Consider the following 16,696-nt stretch of genomic DNA (forward strand, 5'->3'; position numbering starts at 1 on the left):
TCTTCCATTATGTGTTGTGATGAATTTAAGGACACACCATTCTTCATTTTGTCAAGCTAGCTAGTACACCCTGCAGTTCACAGCTCGTTTGCTTCGTATGCATGCACATACAGAAATGAGCATCAGCCACACACACTCACACACACACACCGACGTGAACACTCAGCTGCATTAACTCAGGAGGTGAGGGAATATCAGACCTACTTTAGTGATGCTCATGTGCTTAATTATGTCAGCCTTTCCCTCTTCTCAACTTGACCCAGTCTCCTCCTCTGAGGCCCACACAAGCATGACATTGTTGGGGTGTGACAGGAGGACAGCTGTGACTAGGATCATTTATAGATGTATTTCCACAGGACTCCATTTGAGTTTTAAACATTTTGAGCAGGAATAAATTTTGTGTCAAATCAGCATTTTACAGTAAAACCTCTCGTCATGTTGAGCCACTTTTGGATAAATTACAGCTGCAAGTCCTGCAGCCGCTGCTCTTTTTTATTTAAGTGGACATTTGAACTGATTGTTTTGTGCATCGGACAACACCTTGTGTGGTTATGGAATTTGTTTTAGTTTAGTTTTAAAATAGAAGATATGAGCATTTCTTTCACCTCGATACTGATTGCTATAAGAGTTGTAGCGGGTGACAAACAGAGCACTTTGTCTGTATGTTTACAGTATAATGTGTAACTGTGTATTGTTTATAACTCATAAAGATAATGTTGTGTAAATGTATAAACTGTGGTGTAAATTACATAGAAATTGTGGTCAAACCTTTGAGTCACATTCTATTTAAATGAATAATGCACATGAAGCGAGGCAAAATACCAATTTGAACTGATTATTTTCTTTTTTCTTAAACTGTTTTAGCTGAATGAAAAAGCTGGCCCAAGTCTGATGACTACAGTAGCCATGCCTGTCTTCAGCACAAAAAATGAAACGGTGAGTGGCTCACTACGTGGGAAACTGAATTGGAGAGTGTACAGTTTTCCTCCAGTTAAGTTTTGTGTCTGTGTGTTCTGAATGTTTTCATGCAGAAAAACCAGGGTATTCTTTTGGGGGTGGTAGGAACAGACATCCCTCTGCAGGAGCTGATGAAGCTCATCCCCAAACATATGGTATGATCAGCTGTTCTCTGGCTTAAATAAATGAACGATCGTCTGCATTTCGCAACATATCTCTCACATTCTGTATCTCCTTTTGCTTTTCTAGTTGGGGATCCATGGTTATGCATTTGCCATCACAAATAATGGATACATCCTGACACATCCGGACCTCAGGCCTTTGGTACCACAGTATCTTCACCTTCTTTTTACACCTGAACAGTCTCATAGCATTCCCTGACTTTACCCTGTTTTTACTTTTTGCTTTGTCCATGCAATTGTATGCATAACCAAAGTGATCTGAATGCCTCCCTTGACAAGGGCACACAGAGGCAAATGTGTTATCTGGTTAGGAGGCTCCGTGGACTCGTATAGTCTGTAATCCCCGCCTTTTCCTTTGATGTATGCATGCAGGGATAAAGGCCATTCATAGGGCTGGCTGGCCTGAGATTTCCCAGAGGTAACTTAACACTTGCTGGCAGAGACCACAGCCACTCGCCCTGGGACCGCTGGTTCCTCAGGAGCTATGGCTGTGCTAGTGGATCTGTGCGTGCCAGTGTTAGTGCTGTTCCTCTCTGTGCAACTTTGTGTGTGTTGGTCTGTGCTGTTTTATTCTTTATTCTTTATTCTTTTTTTATGTGTCTTTGTGGCTAAAACTGTGTTGTGATAGTAGTCATTGACTTGTTGTTTCGTGTAGACCAGACTACATATAGCTGCAGTAGATGACTTGTACAATGTAGCACATTGATGTAGATGTGTTTGAGCGTGGACTTTCTATCAATCATATTAATTGTTTTTCATTCACCTGACAGTGTTAATTTCACAGATGATTTGCTGAACAATTACTCATAAAAGCAGGGCTTTAAAAATATAAATATACTTTTTTTTTTAACAGGGAAACACAAAAAAGAAGACAGATGACTGTGAAACTTTTTAAATACAGAATTAATTCTTTAATATTAAGCACAGTGTTTAATTTATTTGAAAAAGTTCCACATACAGTTGTGTGAAACTAGATTAGTTGACATGACTGAGCAATGGTTATGAATTTTTGTTGATATAAATGTCACAGGGATCATTAAGTTGTGTTTATTGTGTTCCTCTGTGCAGTACCAGGACAGTAAGAAGAGGAGGAAGCCCAACTACAGCAGTGTGGATCTCTCCGAGGTGGAGTGGGAGGACAAAGATGACATTGTACGGGTCAAAAATAGTAATGCTGTGGAAAAATAAAATTTAAAGCTGAAAAGTTGCTGTTATTTTCAAGAATATATTGTACACAATATAAAATACAAACGGAACTTTAATCTAAATAGAACACTTGTAATGAATTTCACCTTGTAGCTGTGAAACGTCCAGTTTATCAAATGAAATGAGCTCTAAGAGTTATTGCTGCGTTCTTCCTTCCAGTGACTCAGCCTTGACTTCTCAAATCTTTGTGTACTTTGTCTTCAGCTCCGCAATGCGATGGTGAACAGGAGGACAGGCACTTTCTCCATGGAGGTGAAGAAAACCGTGGATAGAGGGGTGAGGCTTTACATAAAGATGTTTAGTGTCTCCCTCCCAGATGAGCGCAGTTCTTTCTGTTGTCTGTCCTAAACGAGTAAATCTCATCTGGGACATTCTTCTATTGTTCCAGAGGCGTGTCCTGAAGATGCACAATGACTACTATTACACTGACATCAAAGGAACTCCATTCAGGTGACAGACAAGTTTTATTCTTGTCCTAAATGACTTTCTGCCAATTTATGCCTAAATTCAGTTAAACGCTGACTGACTGACTGAGTTTGTTCTCAACTCTCGATGCTTTTAGTGTTGGTGTGGCTCTTTCCAGAGGCCACGGAAAGTACTTCTTTAGAGGAAATGTATCAGTGGAAACTGGTATGTCACTGCAAATGTGCATTTATGTCTGTTAGCAAAATCCTAACTGCACTTAGGATACACGTCAATCTGACCTGTTTGTTTGGGGGGCCTTATTATTGCAGGCTACCCATGCTGGCATTGCTGGAGCGTTAATGACTTATGTTTTTCAGGGCTCCGTGATCTGGAACAGCCAGATGTCGCCCTGGCAGATGAATGGTAACACTGGGGTTATGGAAGAGGGCATTCATGCGTTATATAGGTTATCCCTTTGTGTTCACCAGAGATGTAACAGCGTGGCTCTGTTTGAACCATAGGACCTACTGCAACACAGAGGAGCAGCATGAGCATCGTCACCTGACTCAGATTCAAGCCATCAAACTCTTCATGACGGGCCGCCGACCGCACCTCAAATGTGAGATGTATCTGAGTCACAACCTAATCAGTTGTACAAGCAGTCTGTATTACCTGTGGGGCTAACTACTTATCATGTGTAGTGTGGTAACAGTAAGATAAAAATGTGATTGTGAAAAATGGGAGGGAATTTTTTATTCAAAGACATCTGTATTTGTTGATCAGGTCTTGACGTTCCATTCTGCAGGTGACAGGGAACTGATTCAAGAAGTTTTATTTGACGCTGTGGTGACTGCTCCACTGGAGGCCTACTGGACAGGACTGACCCTCAACAAGTCAGAGTAAGCATCGTCATGATAAATCTTAGAAATTAAGCAAGAAATATAACAATAGTTCAAATTGTGAATAAACATTTGCCTTAGTAGAAAGCTGTAACCACATTTCAAAAGGAGACACTAAAGCTCTTTTAATCCTCTTAAGTGGTCCTGTAAAACTGTGTGTGTTTGTGTGTGTGTATTTATTTGTGCCCTGAAATATATGTGTAGATCTGCAGCTGCTACAAATCAATTGTTATATTCAGCATCAAATAATTGATTTCCTTTTTCATTAATCTGTTCATCAGTTTGTGGAAAATTATTGGGTGTACCATCACAGGCTCCCATGGCCAAGTGATTGATTTGGCAAGACATAACTCAAAAAATATAGAAATTACATTTTTAGTGAGTGGAGAAATGTGTCTAATGTAACTACACTAATCTCTAGTCTCCTGTCTGGGGCTCTAATTAAGCAAGAAAGTGAACAATTATTAATTAGAAAGTTAGACAGTGTAACATATTGAATTGGAAATTTCCTTTCGTTATGATGTTGACGTTGTGCAGTCCATATTATTTGTATGAAATTATTAAATCACATGTTTTTTGTCATATAGGACATATTTTGTCACCTAATTGTTTTCATTATCAATTAAAACATTTTTACCACATTTACACACTTCTGTTTAATGACTACAAACCCCTTATTTTGGTGAGCTGTATCTTTTTATAATTATTTTTGCAACACTTTTAGACTATCAGCTTTTTTAAAAACAGAATTAACACACTTTTGTGCTCTCATCTGTCAGAAATATTCATGGAAAACACAAATGTGCTCTGCGTTACACCAACAGGAACTCAGACAAAGGAGTGGAGATCGCTTTTCTAGGAACACGCACTGGCCTGTCGAGAACTAATCTGTTTGTACCCGTTGATCAGCTCTCCAATCAGTGAGTGCTGCTTCTTCTCTAATCATCATTTACACATGGCCAGGCCGGGATTTGTGACTGATGATTCTCATTCTTAGCACCTCACTTGCATTTCATTCTGTGTGCATCCGCAGAGATTTCCTGACAGCGGAGGACAAGGAGGGTGTCTTCAATGCAGATCACTTCCCTCTGTGGTACAAGAGAGCAGCAGAGCAGGTCCCTGGCACATTCATCTACTCCATCCCATTCAGCACAGGTGATCACAACATTTAATGTGTGCAATGTACTTGATAAAATGACAAGACAGAACTACTCAAAACACGAGTTTATCTGGCTAATGCTGAAGTATTATCTGCATCTTGCATTCAGTTCATCTCGATATACTTTTTACTTTCCAGTGCAGCATTATATTAAGTACCTTTTGGGAGTTCACTTGCCTTAGTCAGTCAGCATTTCAACTTCCTGCTATGGTTTTTGGTTTTTACTGGTTTCCACCTCCCTCACAGCTTTTCTGTTGTTTAAGTATCCCACATCGAGAGGAGAAAGAGTTCAGCTCCAGGACATTTACCACCTTTCCTCTGTTTAATGATAACTGCGTCTACTCAGGATTTGCCATCACAACGTGAAATGTCCTATCACAGCTCTCATTCTGGAAATATTAGAGTCATCTGGCTGTAGAAAAGCTCTGACTGGACTCCATTACTGTAAACTAATGGACTGATGCTGCAGTTTATTTTCAGCCAGATGATGGAGACTGCTGAGTACTGGGCGCCATCTACTGAGCAAAGAGTATAAAGTCAAAAAATGTATAACAGATTGTTCGTTGTTTTTATTTCTCTCTCTCTAGCTTTAGAAAATAAGAGTGTGGTTTTGGCCAGCACAGCAATTCAGCTGCTTGATGACAGGAAGTCTCCAATTGTTGCAGGTAATACGCTCTTAACCACTTTGACATCTTTTTACGGAGGGCTTGTAGAAAGTTTAGTTTCGGTGCAAGTGTTGGCTCTTGTTTGGTCTTGCAGCTGTAGGAATCCAAATGAAGCTGGAGTTCTTTCAGAGGAAGTTCTGGACTGCTTGCAGACAGGTATCTATACAAAAAATAGCTTGATAAAATCTGTAAAAACCGATCCTCCTGATTGGATTTTGAAAAAAAAGTCCTTGTGTTTTGTGCTCAGTGTACAGCTCTGGACGGCAAGTGTAGCATTAGCTGTGATAGTGAGGTAAGAACAGTGACTTAAATACTTACGGAATTTGTATTGTTTTGCTGACATTTTTTGTATTCACCCTCTGACAGGACATTAACTGTTACCTCATCGATAACAATGGCTTCATTCTTGTTACGGAAGAGCTGTCTCAGGTACTGTGTGCATGTCTACATATGCATGTTATATATATATATATATATATATATATATATATATATATATATATGGGGGGTGCTGCAGTCAATCCCAGCTCACATTGAGCGAAGGCGAGGAGAACACAGACACAGACAGGCCGCAGGCCAAGGAACTGAACCTACTCCCTTCTTGGTGTGGGGCAATAGCACAAACCACTGAGCCGCTGGGCTGCTCATTGATGAACCAAAGCCAAATCATTTAAACACTGCCTGACATCACTAAGGGTCAATGAGAATTTGGTTGTAACTAGGTTGATGAAAGTATTCAAAATAAAGAAAGACTTTGCATCAACTTACATCTGCAATAGTAAAATAATATGCAGTCCAACAACATCAGATGACTTCCTACAGACTCACAATGTTTCATTTACATGTCTTTAATTTACAAAAAATTATCCTTGCCTGGTGTAAGTATATGTTTTGCGATATTGTTTGAAGGAAGTGAGTCACTGAAGATGTTTATTTAAAAAAAAATTGGGCATTTTGTCAGTAAACGTAGAGCTCCTGTTCCCCCTTTGCTGTGAATTATTAGTATTTATGATCATTAAGTTCAACAAATCTTTCAAGCCGCCATAATTTGACAGGGTTAAAGGGGTCCTTTGTAACAAACCCACAAGGGCTTTTTTTCCCCATTCTGTTCAATCGAATAATTGAATGACAGGAAATGGCACAGAAACACAAATTGTCATGCAGAAAATAAAAACTGGTGGTTTGCTGCTCACCCAAATCGTATGCACTCTAACCACTCGACTATTGGGTCACCAATAGTCTAATTAATTAATAAACCAATTGTAAAGCTCTAACTATATCATATGTTAATATACAATATGTAAAACTGTTTACAAACAATTAACATCATATGAAAATATGAAAAGTCAATGTTGTATACACAATGTGTTTCTTCAATAGTTCATACAGATTTAATCAACTTTTGGAGCAACTATTTCCTTCAATTTTCTTTCCGTTTGTTCATCCCAATCTACGGTATTTTTTGAACAGTGTTTGTATCCTTTGGCATAATTTCTCTTGCAGACAGGACTCTTCTTTGGAGAGGTGGAGGGTGCTGTAATGAACAAACTTCTCCAAATGGGTTCCTTCAAGAGGTCTGGCACAATTTAACCTTTGCTTCAGTAAAACCCGAGCTTCAGAAGCTGCTTTTATTTCCCTCTGACTGTAACTGCTGTCTGTATTGCAGGATCACACTCTATGATTACCAGGCCCTTTGCAAAGATTATGCTGGCAGCAGCGATAGTGCGCGAACTTTATCAGACGTAAGTGTGCAAGACAGAATATCAACTGACAGACGTGAAGATGTTAGACATGTAGACATGCAATATTTCTTATCATGTGTGATAGTGAATCTACCTTTATAAGTCCCGAGGCAAGATCACAAGCAAAGGCAATGGCACCTTTCACAGGCTATGTCTGCACATAACAATCATTATAGAGTTGTATTACTTAAATTGTAAATGTGTGTCTCTGTCTCTGTTTCTCAGCCTTTCTCTGTAGTCAAGTGGCTCCTGACTGAACTTGTCATGTAAGAATTTTTAAAAACTATACATTTTTTTAATGGGTATGTCATGCACATATATGAACAATCACCACATCAACTGTGCAGCAATACAAGTTAGTAAATGACAACCAGTGTATGGATGCATTGTTTAATGTGCATGGTGACAAATATCAATAAATGTCATTGCCTGCACTTGTGAATTTATTAAGGTTTTCATTGATATAAACATTTAATAGCAACAACATTGCTGAAACAATTGCTTGAAAATTTTAAACTAATTCTCATTACTGTTTTCAACAAAAGGTTAATATTCTTTTGTTGTTGTTTTTTTACAATCAGTTTTCTACTTGAATTCAACCTGTACAGCTGGTGGAACGTCGACCTTTCAGTTAAAGGTAACTGTTGGTGATGATGATTATAACCTTGTATGTGTGACAGAGAGATAAATGAGAGCTCATGAATGCTGGAAATATTCTGTCAGGTTTGTCAAACTGCTGTGGTGTCTCTGTGACACTTTCAGCTCAGAGGTCCCGGGGAAAAACCATGATGGTTCCATGTGACACAGAATACCCTGCTTTTGTCTCTGAACGCACCATCAAAGAAACAACAGGCAACATTGACTGTGGCGGATGCATCAGGTACTGCTTTAAACCACCTTCAATTATCAATTGATTCTTGTCATAATGTCTGCTACAACTCATATTCTAATACTTTGACACTGTCCGTGATTGGGACGCAGATCATTTGTCATACAGCAGATTCCGAGCAGCAACCTCTTCATGGTTGTTGTGGATAATAAGTGCGACTGCAGCAGTGCCCCTCCAGTAACTATGGACCCCATCGAGATCATGTATATCCTTTTTAAATGAAACAACAATGTCTGATGTCTGGCAGCAGTTTGTTATGATTAGAGTTTCATCATAAGAAGACATAGAGTTTATGGATTTTTCAATTGCACAGCTCAGCCTGTTTCACATCTGTCTGAATTAGTTGTGATACAGTGTGCAAAGCTTTAAACATTCAAACATGTTCATTTAATTTATTTTTATCCTTGACACCTCTGAACACAATGAGTCGCTCAAATGTGACAGACTGAAATTTCAAAAGGACAGAAAGAAACCCGAATCATGTCATCCTTTCCATGCTGAGGTATGAGAAAAGTCTTAGCCTATATACTGCTCCTCTGTGTGCATTTTAAATGAACAGTTATACAGTTAGAAATGCTGCAGAGTAATGTATAGCATATATACCGTTCATGAAGCGAGGATATCGGAATATGTGAACATATGTGCATATCTGTGAACTCACATTACGATACTCAGCTTCAGTGAAGGAACGAACAGGAGTAACATAATCCAGGTTTTGAGGTTTGAGATCTGGGCAAGAAAAATTGGCTTTGAACAGGCACGCAGCTGCCCACCAATGTCCTTTGATGAAGATGTGAGGTTGAATGCAGGTTTTGTGATGCTGGACGACTAAAATTGATTGTTTGCACAACATCAACAAATAATATTGATTATATGCTGGTTTTACGTTTAGTTGCTAAGTTACCAAGATTTAACATTTCGTGTCAACTTCACTCAAAGGATGGTGACCAAAACCCAACTGCTACTAAACAATAAACTACATAAACTAAAATTTGTCTTGCATTAGAGTCATATTGAAATAAGGAGGGAATAGCCATTTGAATCATCACTTTACAAACAGACTTAATAATTATGTTACATTCACAATGCAATGATTCTTTTCAATAGATCTTTGTGACATTGTGTCCCCTTTATGTGACTGAGAATCAGCCATTTACAAACCAGCTAGGGGGAAAAAATAGTTTTTGGACATCCTTCACCAATAAATGGCATGATAAAACTGAATGAAATCTGTCGTTTTGTATCAGAGAAGCGGAAATGACTGAACCTTATACTGCTACATATGTATTATAAAAAAGATTTTGTCTTCTGCAGGAAAATGCAATGGAGTGTGGTTCAGCTACACAACTCTCCAGTCATCTAACAGCAGCTCTGCTCCCTCTGATAGCAGCGACCATCAGCAGGTGACTATTATCAGCAGGATGAGACGTCGGTAAGGACTAGCTCAAACAGAAGATGCTTATAAACACATAGAGAACATGGCCACAAAGACATGAATTTGCTTATACCTCTGCAAAAGGCAGCACTAAAGAAAAAATCTTTTCCTGTAGCACTGACACTCACATCCATTAATGTAGAAAACATAAGTGATGTGGTGCAGCAAAAGAAAATGAGTTCAATGCAAGTGCTTGGTGACTTTGTTCAGAGCATTGCAGATCACGTCACTGAAGTTTGCCATATTGTCATGAATGTGTGCTGAAATCAAATAAGAGAACGTTGTCTGCCTACAGTCAAAACAAATTCCTGTGCATACAGAAGTCCTGAAGGATGATAGTAAATCACATGTTGTTTTGTTGTGTTGGGAAAAAAACCTTAAGTTGATGTAAAAGTCTGCAGAATGTAAAATGCACTTTTGTCATATGTGAAAAGCAGCAGGGAACGCAGAGTGTTCTATGTAAGGTCATACTTTGTCTTCTTCTTCTTTGTCAAATGGATTACATTCATTTTGCAACTGAGTTTCTTTAAATTTTAATAATAATATGGACCAGGCAATGTCAGAGAGAATATCGAAAAAGTCAATGTTATTGAGGCAGATGACATTTCAGATAAGCTAAAGATGCATGATGAAGATTTAACTGCGTTCAAAGAATGTCATTTATTCATCCATCCATAATTTGTCAAGGTGACCACATACTCTTTCCCACATGTCTGAGAAAGCTGATAAATAAATACAAAGAAATATTTTCCTTCATTCACATCTTGTGTTATTTTCCTAGGTGTGGGTGTGTACTTGTATCTTGTGGGGACATATATGCATGTCTTATGTCCCTGGAAGTAAAAAAAAAAAAGAAAATCCGCCTCAACAAGTGATGCAATGAAATAGATTATATGAAGCTTTAAAAATAGAAGCATTGAAAAAAAATATCAGAATACAAACCAAACCATGAGGAGGAAGCAGCCACCTGTAGATGTCATTTGAGTAATGACTGAAATGGCTTTCAAACACTGAAGGGCAACAAGACTTGCTTACTTGGCATATAATACACAAGTTTGCTTTTACTTAGTATGGTGGTGTAATGGTCAGTGTTGTCTCCCTCCAATAAGAGTGTTGTGGGTTTGATACCTGGTGTGGGCAGCTGAATATGTCAAAGTTAATCAGTGACTGGCAAAGGTAGCCAGAGTACATAACTTCACTACTAGTACAGATACTCCTTGTCAAATATTACTCCAGTTAAAGTAGCTTCGTCAAAATATTACTTAAGTAAAAGTACAAAAGTATTTGCTTAAAAAATTACTGAAGTATAAAAAAAAAAAAAAAAACTATATAGGAAAGAAAGTAGTTTAATTGACATTATACAATACACTGATGCGATTCTGCTACAGACATGTTTACAGCTCAAAAATACCTTCACCGGTCTCTGGAGGGGTTTGGTCCAGTCTCTTTTTTTATATGGACACAATGAACACAGTCTCAAACTCTGGGAGGTCTGTGGGGGTCCGGTCTCTGATGGTTTGCTGTGTGTTACCTCGTGTTTCTGTCCGTGTTTTGTGGTCATTTAGCCTTTTAATAATTGTTTAGCATTAAAATTTTATTTCACCAATATTTCAAAAGACCACCATTGCAGTCATTGAATTCTGGCAGCAATCACAATGAAATGTTTTGTGAAAAAATAGTTTGTATGAATTTTCTCAATTAGCAATTATATCAAAAGTGGAGAGGATTTCTTCATTGAAAGAAAAACAAAGCACATCTCAATGAAAAGGACGTTTTCTGCTCACTCACTGTTTTATCATACCGTGGGAAGGTTGCAGAATCTGTGTGGTTGACGTTTACTTGGCATAGGAAGTGATCCAATCTATCACAGTGGTTTCTCACAGTTATGCCTAAACCAGTCAAAACTATGTGTAACTTTCATGTCCATTTTTCTATTTTGTAACAACAAAGTTAAAACCAATGGTGAGTCTCACTTCTGGCTGAAACTCATGGTGCCCACGCTAAAGCAGCATGAAAACAAACGTGCATGCATGCATTGCATTAAATCAACATTTCTGTGCGAAAGCTTTGAAGTTGGCAATGTGCGGAACAGATATTTTCACAAGTCACACATTTTCTTCTACAGTGCAATTTGGGACGTTGAAACTGACCAGTAGACAAAAATACTTTTAAATCCGTCATTTCCTCTTGAGGTATTAGTGTGGCTGCAGGGTGCTGTACACCATTTCCTTCAGGGTTGACTGAGCTGGCTTGTCAGAGATAGTGCTGTACACGTGGTTTAGGTCAGCCTAGAAAACATAGTCCTTTAAATATAACACATATTTAAGCCTAAATAAATATAAATATAATAATATATTCAAAATATATTCAATAATGTGTCTCATGTTGCACTCACATCTTCATTTCCAGGTTCTTGACACTTTGGTTCCGCAGAAGCTGCAAGTAAAAAAGCCACGCAGTAGTGGTGGCACATTAATACACCAAAGTACAAAATAAAACATGATTAGACTAGGATGATGTCTACTGATGTTGTGATTGGGCAATCGTATATCTAAAATGGCAGTAAATGTAACTGTCAGGTAATAGTATACACCATGCCTTCACATAGGTGTAAACCAAAAAGCAGCTCACCAGTTGGACAATCAGCACCAGTGACCCAGGTGATTTTACTGTAGGCTTCATCGTTGTCTGCTGGTAACTTTAAAGAACAGGGAGGAGGAGCGAGGAGAACTTCAAACATTAATTCACCTAGAATAACCCTGTCTACAGATGACTTTATTTAAAACTAAACTGAAACATATAATTAAAATAATATACAACTGGGTGCAAAGTTTTGGATTTGTACCAGGAAAGAAAAAGGTTGTTGAAGGCTAAAATTAAGAGATTCTAAGTTCTAAGTATGATTTGATAAAATAATAAGTAGAGTGAAAACTGGGGACACTGATATTTTGGCAGGAAACAAATACACTGCCTTGGTGCTAATGCTTTTATGATCTGCATGTAGAGGAGTGTAATGTATATCAACATATCCTCATTACATTAACAGAAAACATAACAAATATTCCCTTAAAGGTCACTGAAAACTTTTTACTGTTCCAGTTGTGGATATATGTAATTTGTAGGTGTGAGCTCTGGCTGAAGAGGCCTTGAAATTTAAATGTTTCGGCATGAACGTCATGACTAGCAGAAACAAAGATTTCTAATAGTTTTCATTTTTACCAACTCTCCACGTTCCAGATTTCTCAGGTGTACAGCATCACCTGCAGAAGGCAAAATACATCTCAGAATAGTAAATGACAAAACTATAAATCCAATACATACAACAAAGTGAATTTATGACTGAAAGAGTTGTTAAATGTGTTCATTACCAGTGACTCCGGTTGGAGCCCTACATAGAAATAAAGGAAAATTAGTTTTACTTAAGAGAGCGTTCCTCATGATGAGAGCTCCCCACTGATTCACTAAATAATGTCCTCAGAAAAATACCAAGTCAGTCAACTTTGTTAAATCGAAAAACAAATAATTTCTTACCTTTTTTGAGAGCCTGTTTCTGTAAAAGGAAAAACAAGAGAAATGAGCGTTCAGACAGAGCACTTCTCTTCACTCTCATTAACAGTTTCTGATGCTTCATAGTCATTGTCTATTTCCCAGACATTTGACACATTCAGTACGCTACAAAACGAAGGCTGATAATTTGTGATTCTTTGAGAGGTTCTTCAAACAGCGGAGTCCAGTTGTATTGGCACTAATATAGCTCTATTTAGAAACTAAGAGTAAACATCTTGATGCCTTGGTTTATTTTAATGGGGATGCTTATAGATCAACATCAAATTCTTAATAGTTCTCACCCCTTTTGGTACAAAGAAGTGCCAATCCCAGTAAGAATACACCCACAGCTACTCCAAAACCAGTCGCAGATACTGCAAACATGGTCAATGTCCTCTTTTCTGTTGTGGGGGCCACAAACAAATGTCAATTAAACACAAAAGCAGGAGGACTGTGGGTACAAGCAGCACAATACAAAAATCTAAGAAAAAGCGTCTGCAAATGACACAAAATGAACCAGCTAAACACTGCTGATTAATAAACCCTGAAATCTGTTGATAAGGTGCAAACAGGTTTTACCATTATGAAATTAAATGCTGTATCATTACTCTTGTAATTGTGGAATATATGCTGGTTTCACTGGCTTATGGAATAAGCAAATGGTGTTACTTGGTTGAGCAACAATCAGACTTCATGAATGAAGAAAGACATTGCATTATATTCATAACCCAATAGTTGGAAAGCGTATACTGTACCAGTAATATTATCTTTTATAGAAGTTCCAGGAGTTGAATGAGTCCTGCCAGTCAAACCTTGTGATGTAAAAACTTTCAAATAACATTTATGGTGAGTGCTTTGAAAAAATATCTAGATATCAATTTAAATGCGTTACGTTCCTACCTGTTGTGAATGTGTCCACAATATGTACAAAACACAAAAGAATTTTGTTACCTGAAGTTGCTGCCACAGGAGTTACAGGAGTGGAGATGTGAGGCCTGCTGACAGCCAAATCTGTTCATTAAAAACATCGTAAACTTGAATAATATGGGATATAAGTAACCTGTGTTATTTACATGTATATAACAGTAACACGTTATACATCTAAAGGCTCTGAATTGCCTTTAGATGTATAACATGTCTCATATGTCACATGAATGCATACTATGTAAATAAACAAGAATATGGATTTAGACCTGTTAGCTTCATATGTGTACAGATGTATACTTAATTTGTGACAAATTTGTGTCAAACCTGACAGACTAAAAATGTTACCTGATGCTGTTTTCACAGGAGTTACAGGTGTGGAAATGTGAGAACTATTCACAGTCAAATCTGTTGCTTTAAAACAAAATAAAATTGAAAAATATTATGTACATGTATATCTGTGTGTACAGATATAAGTAACAGCAATAAAAGAAACATGAAGTGTATTATGTATGTATCATGTATGTCATTAAATTTGTGATGGAAAACCAAAAATAATTTTGTTACCTGATGTTGCTTCAACTGGAGTTACAGCAGTGTCAGCGTGAGTTGTGTAAACAGTCCATTCTGCTGATCAAAGACAAAATAAATCTAAACTATTTTATAGAAGTAAAATTGTATTTTCTAACTTAATTTGTGACAAATGTCATAAAAGAAATACACAAAAAATGTGTCACTGTGTTGCTTCCACAGGAGTTACAGGTGTGGAAATGTGAGTACTATTCACAGTCAAATCTGTTGCTTTAAAAGCAAAATAAAATTATTGTATTGGTCATTTGTGATGATTGTTGCAGTTTAAATGTATAACATGTCCCACCTTCGCTCGTGGTCAAAACTGGTTCTGCGGGTGATTCTCTTTTCACAAACTCTACCATGAAAGGCAAAGAGGTATGCCTGTAAGTTTTACGTGAACATGAATTGGTACCATTTCTCTTATTTTCACATTTCAATGCAGAACTTTGTAAAACTAATTAGCACAGATGATTTATCCTGTTTGGATTGATCTAACGATGCACGTATCATTGTAAATTAAGTTTATGGGTAAGTTCTGCGTGAAGCAAACTCAACCTGGTGTGTGAACTCATGGCATCGTTCACTTACCAGTCAAGTTGTATCTATCACTACGAGGGGACAAAGAGCTGAGATCATTTCCCAAAGTGAAATCACAACTGGCATGCTTCTGTTTTACAAATTCTATTTGTCTAAGGAAGTCATCTAATGTCACAGAAAACTGACAGGACCATGGTTTAGTCAAGGACTTTTTTTTCCAAATGGTGGTAGACAGGACTGCAGGACTGTGTTCTCCAAAGTACAGGTTACATTTGGTCTCATTACTGGCAGATCCAGGAAGTAGGCAGGTGAATAAAAGAGTGCCAGAAAAATATTCATGACTCAGCTTTGGTTTTTCACCTACAAAAGGTAAAATGAAAAATAATATATACACAACATGCCATTCATGTTTCTTAATGTTCTTATGTGACAAAACTGCTGCTGCTGAGTTTAGTCCACAGACATTTTGATGGAAAATCAGTTTTTGAATCATCAGCTCCCTTCTTTTTTCTGTCGGTAGATTAAACCTATAAGTTAATATTATATACAGTACATGGTGATGCTGGTTATACTTCACTGTGTGAAGATGGAGAATCACATCGTGATTTTACCAGATAAAATGGAGTCTGTCTCATTAATCACAATAAAGTAAAATGTAAAGACTTCTGTAATATTTAGCTTTCATGTCACAATTTTCTTTAAGAATGAATCTGATACAGAGGAAGTAAATGTAATACACTACAACCAAACAATTATTTGCAGACCATCAAAAAGTAAATAAGGTAATTGAGGTGAAAAGCAGTCAGCCTGACCTGGAGCTTGAATCTGATTAAAGGAACCTGTTAGAAATACAATGTGTTATCAGGAGAAATAAGATGCAAAAGTGAATTAATTTTGACAAAATGAGAAAAGCTTAACCATCTCCCTGTAAGAAACAGCACAGAGCAACTACACAGGCAGTAGGACGACTTAATATAACATTTCGAACTAGCATTACTCTGCTGTTGGTTCTGGTATGCTTTTGTCTCTATCAACCAAAAAAAGATGCAGGAAACAAAATCTCCCATTCCTCAGACAGTGTTCAGTAATGGTCAGTATTTTTGCAGAACACTGTTAGAATGAAATGGCATTTCACCATTTTGATATAAAATACTATTGCTCCATAAATGTATCCTTTTTTTGAGTTGAAATTTAGAGCTGCAAAATTCAAAACTCACAATATTGCTGAGTGCAATATCCAAATCACAGGAGCTACAATATTTTTTATGTAGGCAACATGTCCTGAAATGGCCTTGGCCTACAAATCATATTCTTCAAATGCTTTGAACAAGACTAAACAAAAAACAAAAAGATGTTTTAAAATAAGTAAAAACTATTCGCATGTTACAAACTGCCAAAATGATCTAATTTCACACAATAATAACAAAATCCATTGAAGATTTAACTTACACAAGAGAATGACAAAAAGGTACACAACCATGATGAAGCTGAGTGGCTCCTTCAGAAACACTCACGTCTCTGGCTGATGTGTGTCATTTTGCAGAACAAGTAAACCACGAGAAGTGAAACAAGCAGTG

The 16,696-nt window shown here is 37.5% G+C and overlaps 2 protein-coding genes across 5 annotated transcripts in view; one reads left to right on the plus strand and one right to left on the minus strand.

Moving 5' to 3' along the window:
• Positions 1-10,239, plus strand: part of cacna2d3 (calcium channel, voltage dependent, alpha2/delta subunit 3) — a 28,922-nt gene extending 18,683 nt beyond the window's left edge. The window contains exons 15-38 of the mRNA XM_029502014.1: positions 865-936; positions 1,032-1,112; positions 1,207-1,281; positions 2,208-2,291; positions 2,550-2,621; positions 2,734-2,795; positions 2,908-2,975; positions 3,128-3,173; positions 3,272-3,369; positions 3,556-3,649; positions 4,474-4,569; positions 4,683-4,804; positions 5,396-5,473; positions 5,568-5,629; positions 5,721-5,765; positions 5,840-5,902; positions 6,977-7,047; positions 7,140-7,215; positions 7,441-7,481; positions 7,797-7,852; positions 7,978-8,095; positions 8,197-8,309; positions 8,524-8,606; positions 9,419-10,239. Coding sequence (XP_029357874.1) covers positions 865-936; positions 1,032-1,112; positions 1,207-1,281; positions 2,208-2,291; positions 2,550-2,621; positions 2,734-2,795; positions 2,908-2,975; positions 3,128-3,173; positions 3,272-3,369; positions 3,556-3,649; positions 4,474-4,569; positions 4,683-4,804; positions 5,396-5,473; positions 5,568-5,629; positions 5,721-5,765; positions 5,840-5,902; positions 6,977-7,047; positions 7,140-7,215; positions 7,441-7,481; positions 7,797-7,852; positions 7,978-8,095; positions 8,197-8,309; positions 8,524-8,606; positions 9,419-9,511 — 1,869 coding nt within the window. The 3' untranslated portion in view covers positions 9,512-10,239. The remainder of the gene's footprint in view (positions 1-864; positions 937-1,031; positions 1,113-1,206; positions 1,282-2,207; positions 2,292-2,549; positions 2,622-2,733; positions 2,796-2,907; positions 2,976-3,127; positions 3,174-3,271; positions 3,370-3,555; positions 3,650-4,473; positions 4,570-4,682; positions 4,805-5,395; positions 5,474-5,567; positions 5,630-5,720; positions 5,766-5,839; positions 5,903-6,976; positions 7,048-7,139; positions 7,216-7,440; positions 7,482-7,796; positions 7,853-7,977; positions 8,096-8,196; positions 8,310-8,523; positions 8,607-9,418) is intronic.
• Positions 10,240-10,950: 711 nt separating this feature from the next.
• On the minus strand, positions 10,951-16,642 carry LOC115043597 (uncharacterized). 4 transcript variants are annotated; one of them, XM_029502200.1, is made up of 14 exons: positions 16,569-16,642; positions 15,932-15,958; positions 14,887-14,937; positions 14,577-14,636; positions 14,358-14,417; positions 14,037-14,096; positions 13,841-13,912; positions 13,388-13,486; positions 13,071-13,089; positions 12,908-12,927; positions 12,759-12,799; positions 12,171-12,237; positions 11,935-11,975; positions 10,951-11,827 (listed from the first exon to the last, which is right to left on the minus strand). In XM_029502200.1, exons 1-14 carry the CDS (start codon positions 16,597-16,599, stop codon positions 11,735-11,737), a joined length of 741 nt encoding a protein of 246 aa, XP_029358060.1. In that variant the 5' UTR covers positions 16,600-16,642; the 3' UTR covers positions 10,951-11,734. The 4 variants fall into 4 exon arrangements, with proteins under 4 accessions (XP_029358060.1, XP_029358059.1, XP_029358061.1 ...); XM_029502199.1 differs by having other exon boundaries at positions 14,358-14,423; XM_029502201.1 differs by lacking the exon at positions 14,887-14,937 and having other exon boundaries at positions 14,358-14,423; positions 16,569-16,641.
• Positions 16,643-16,696: the final 54 nt, after the last annotated feature.

Source organism: Echeneis naucrates, chromosome 5, assembly GCF_900963305.1.
Source record: "Echeneis naucrates chromosome 5, fEcheNa1.1, whole genome shotgun sequence".
Taxonomy (NCBI): domain Eukaryota; kingdom Metazoa; phylum Chordata; class Actinopteri; order Carangiformes; family Echeneidae; genus Echeneis; species Echeneis naucrates.

Coding starts and splice junctions, on each gene's coding strand:
- LOC115043597 (XM_029502198.1), bottom strand. CDS start 15,612: ATGATTCAAAAACTGATTTTCCATCAAAATGTCTGTGGACTAAACTCA. Junction 14,637..15,170: donor TGATAGATACAACTTGACTG/GTAAGTGAACGA, acceptor TTTGATCAGCAG/AATGGACTGTTTACACAACT. Junction 11,828..11,934: donor AAGAACCTGGAAATGAAGAT/GTGAGTGCAACA, acceptor TATGTTTTCTAG/GCTGACCTAAACCACGTGTA.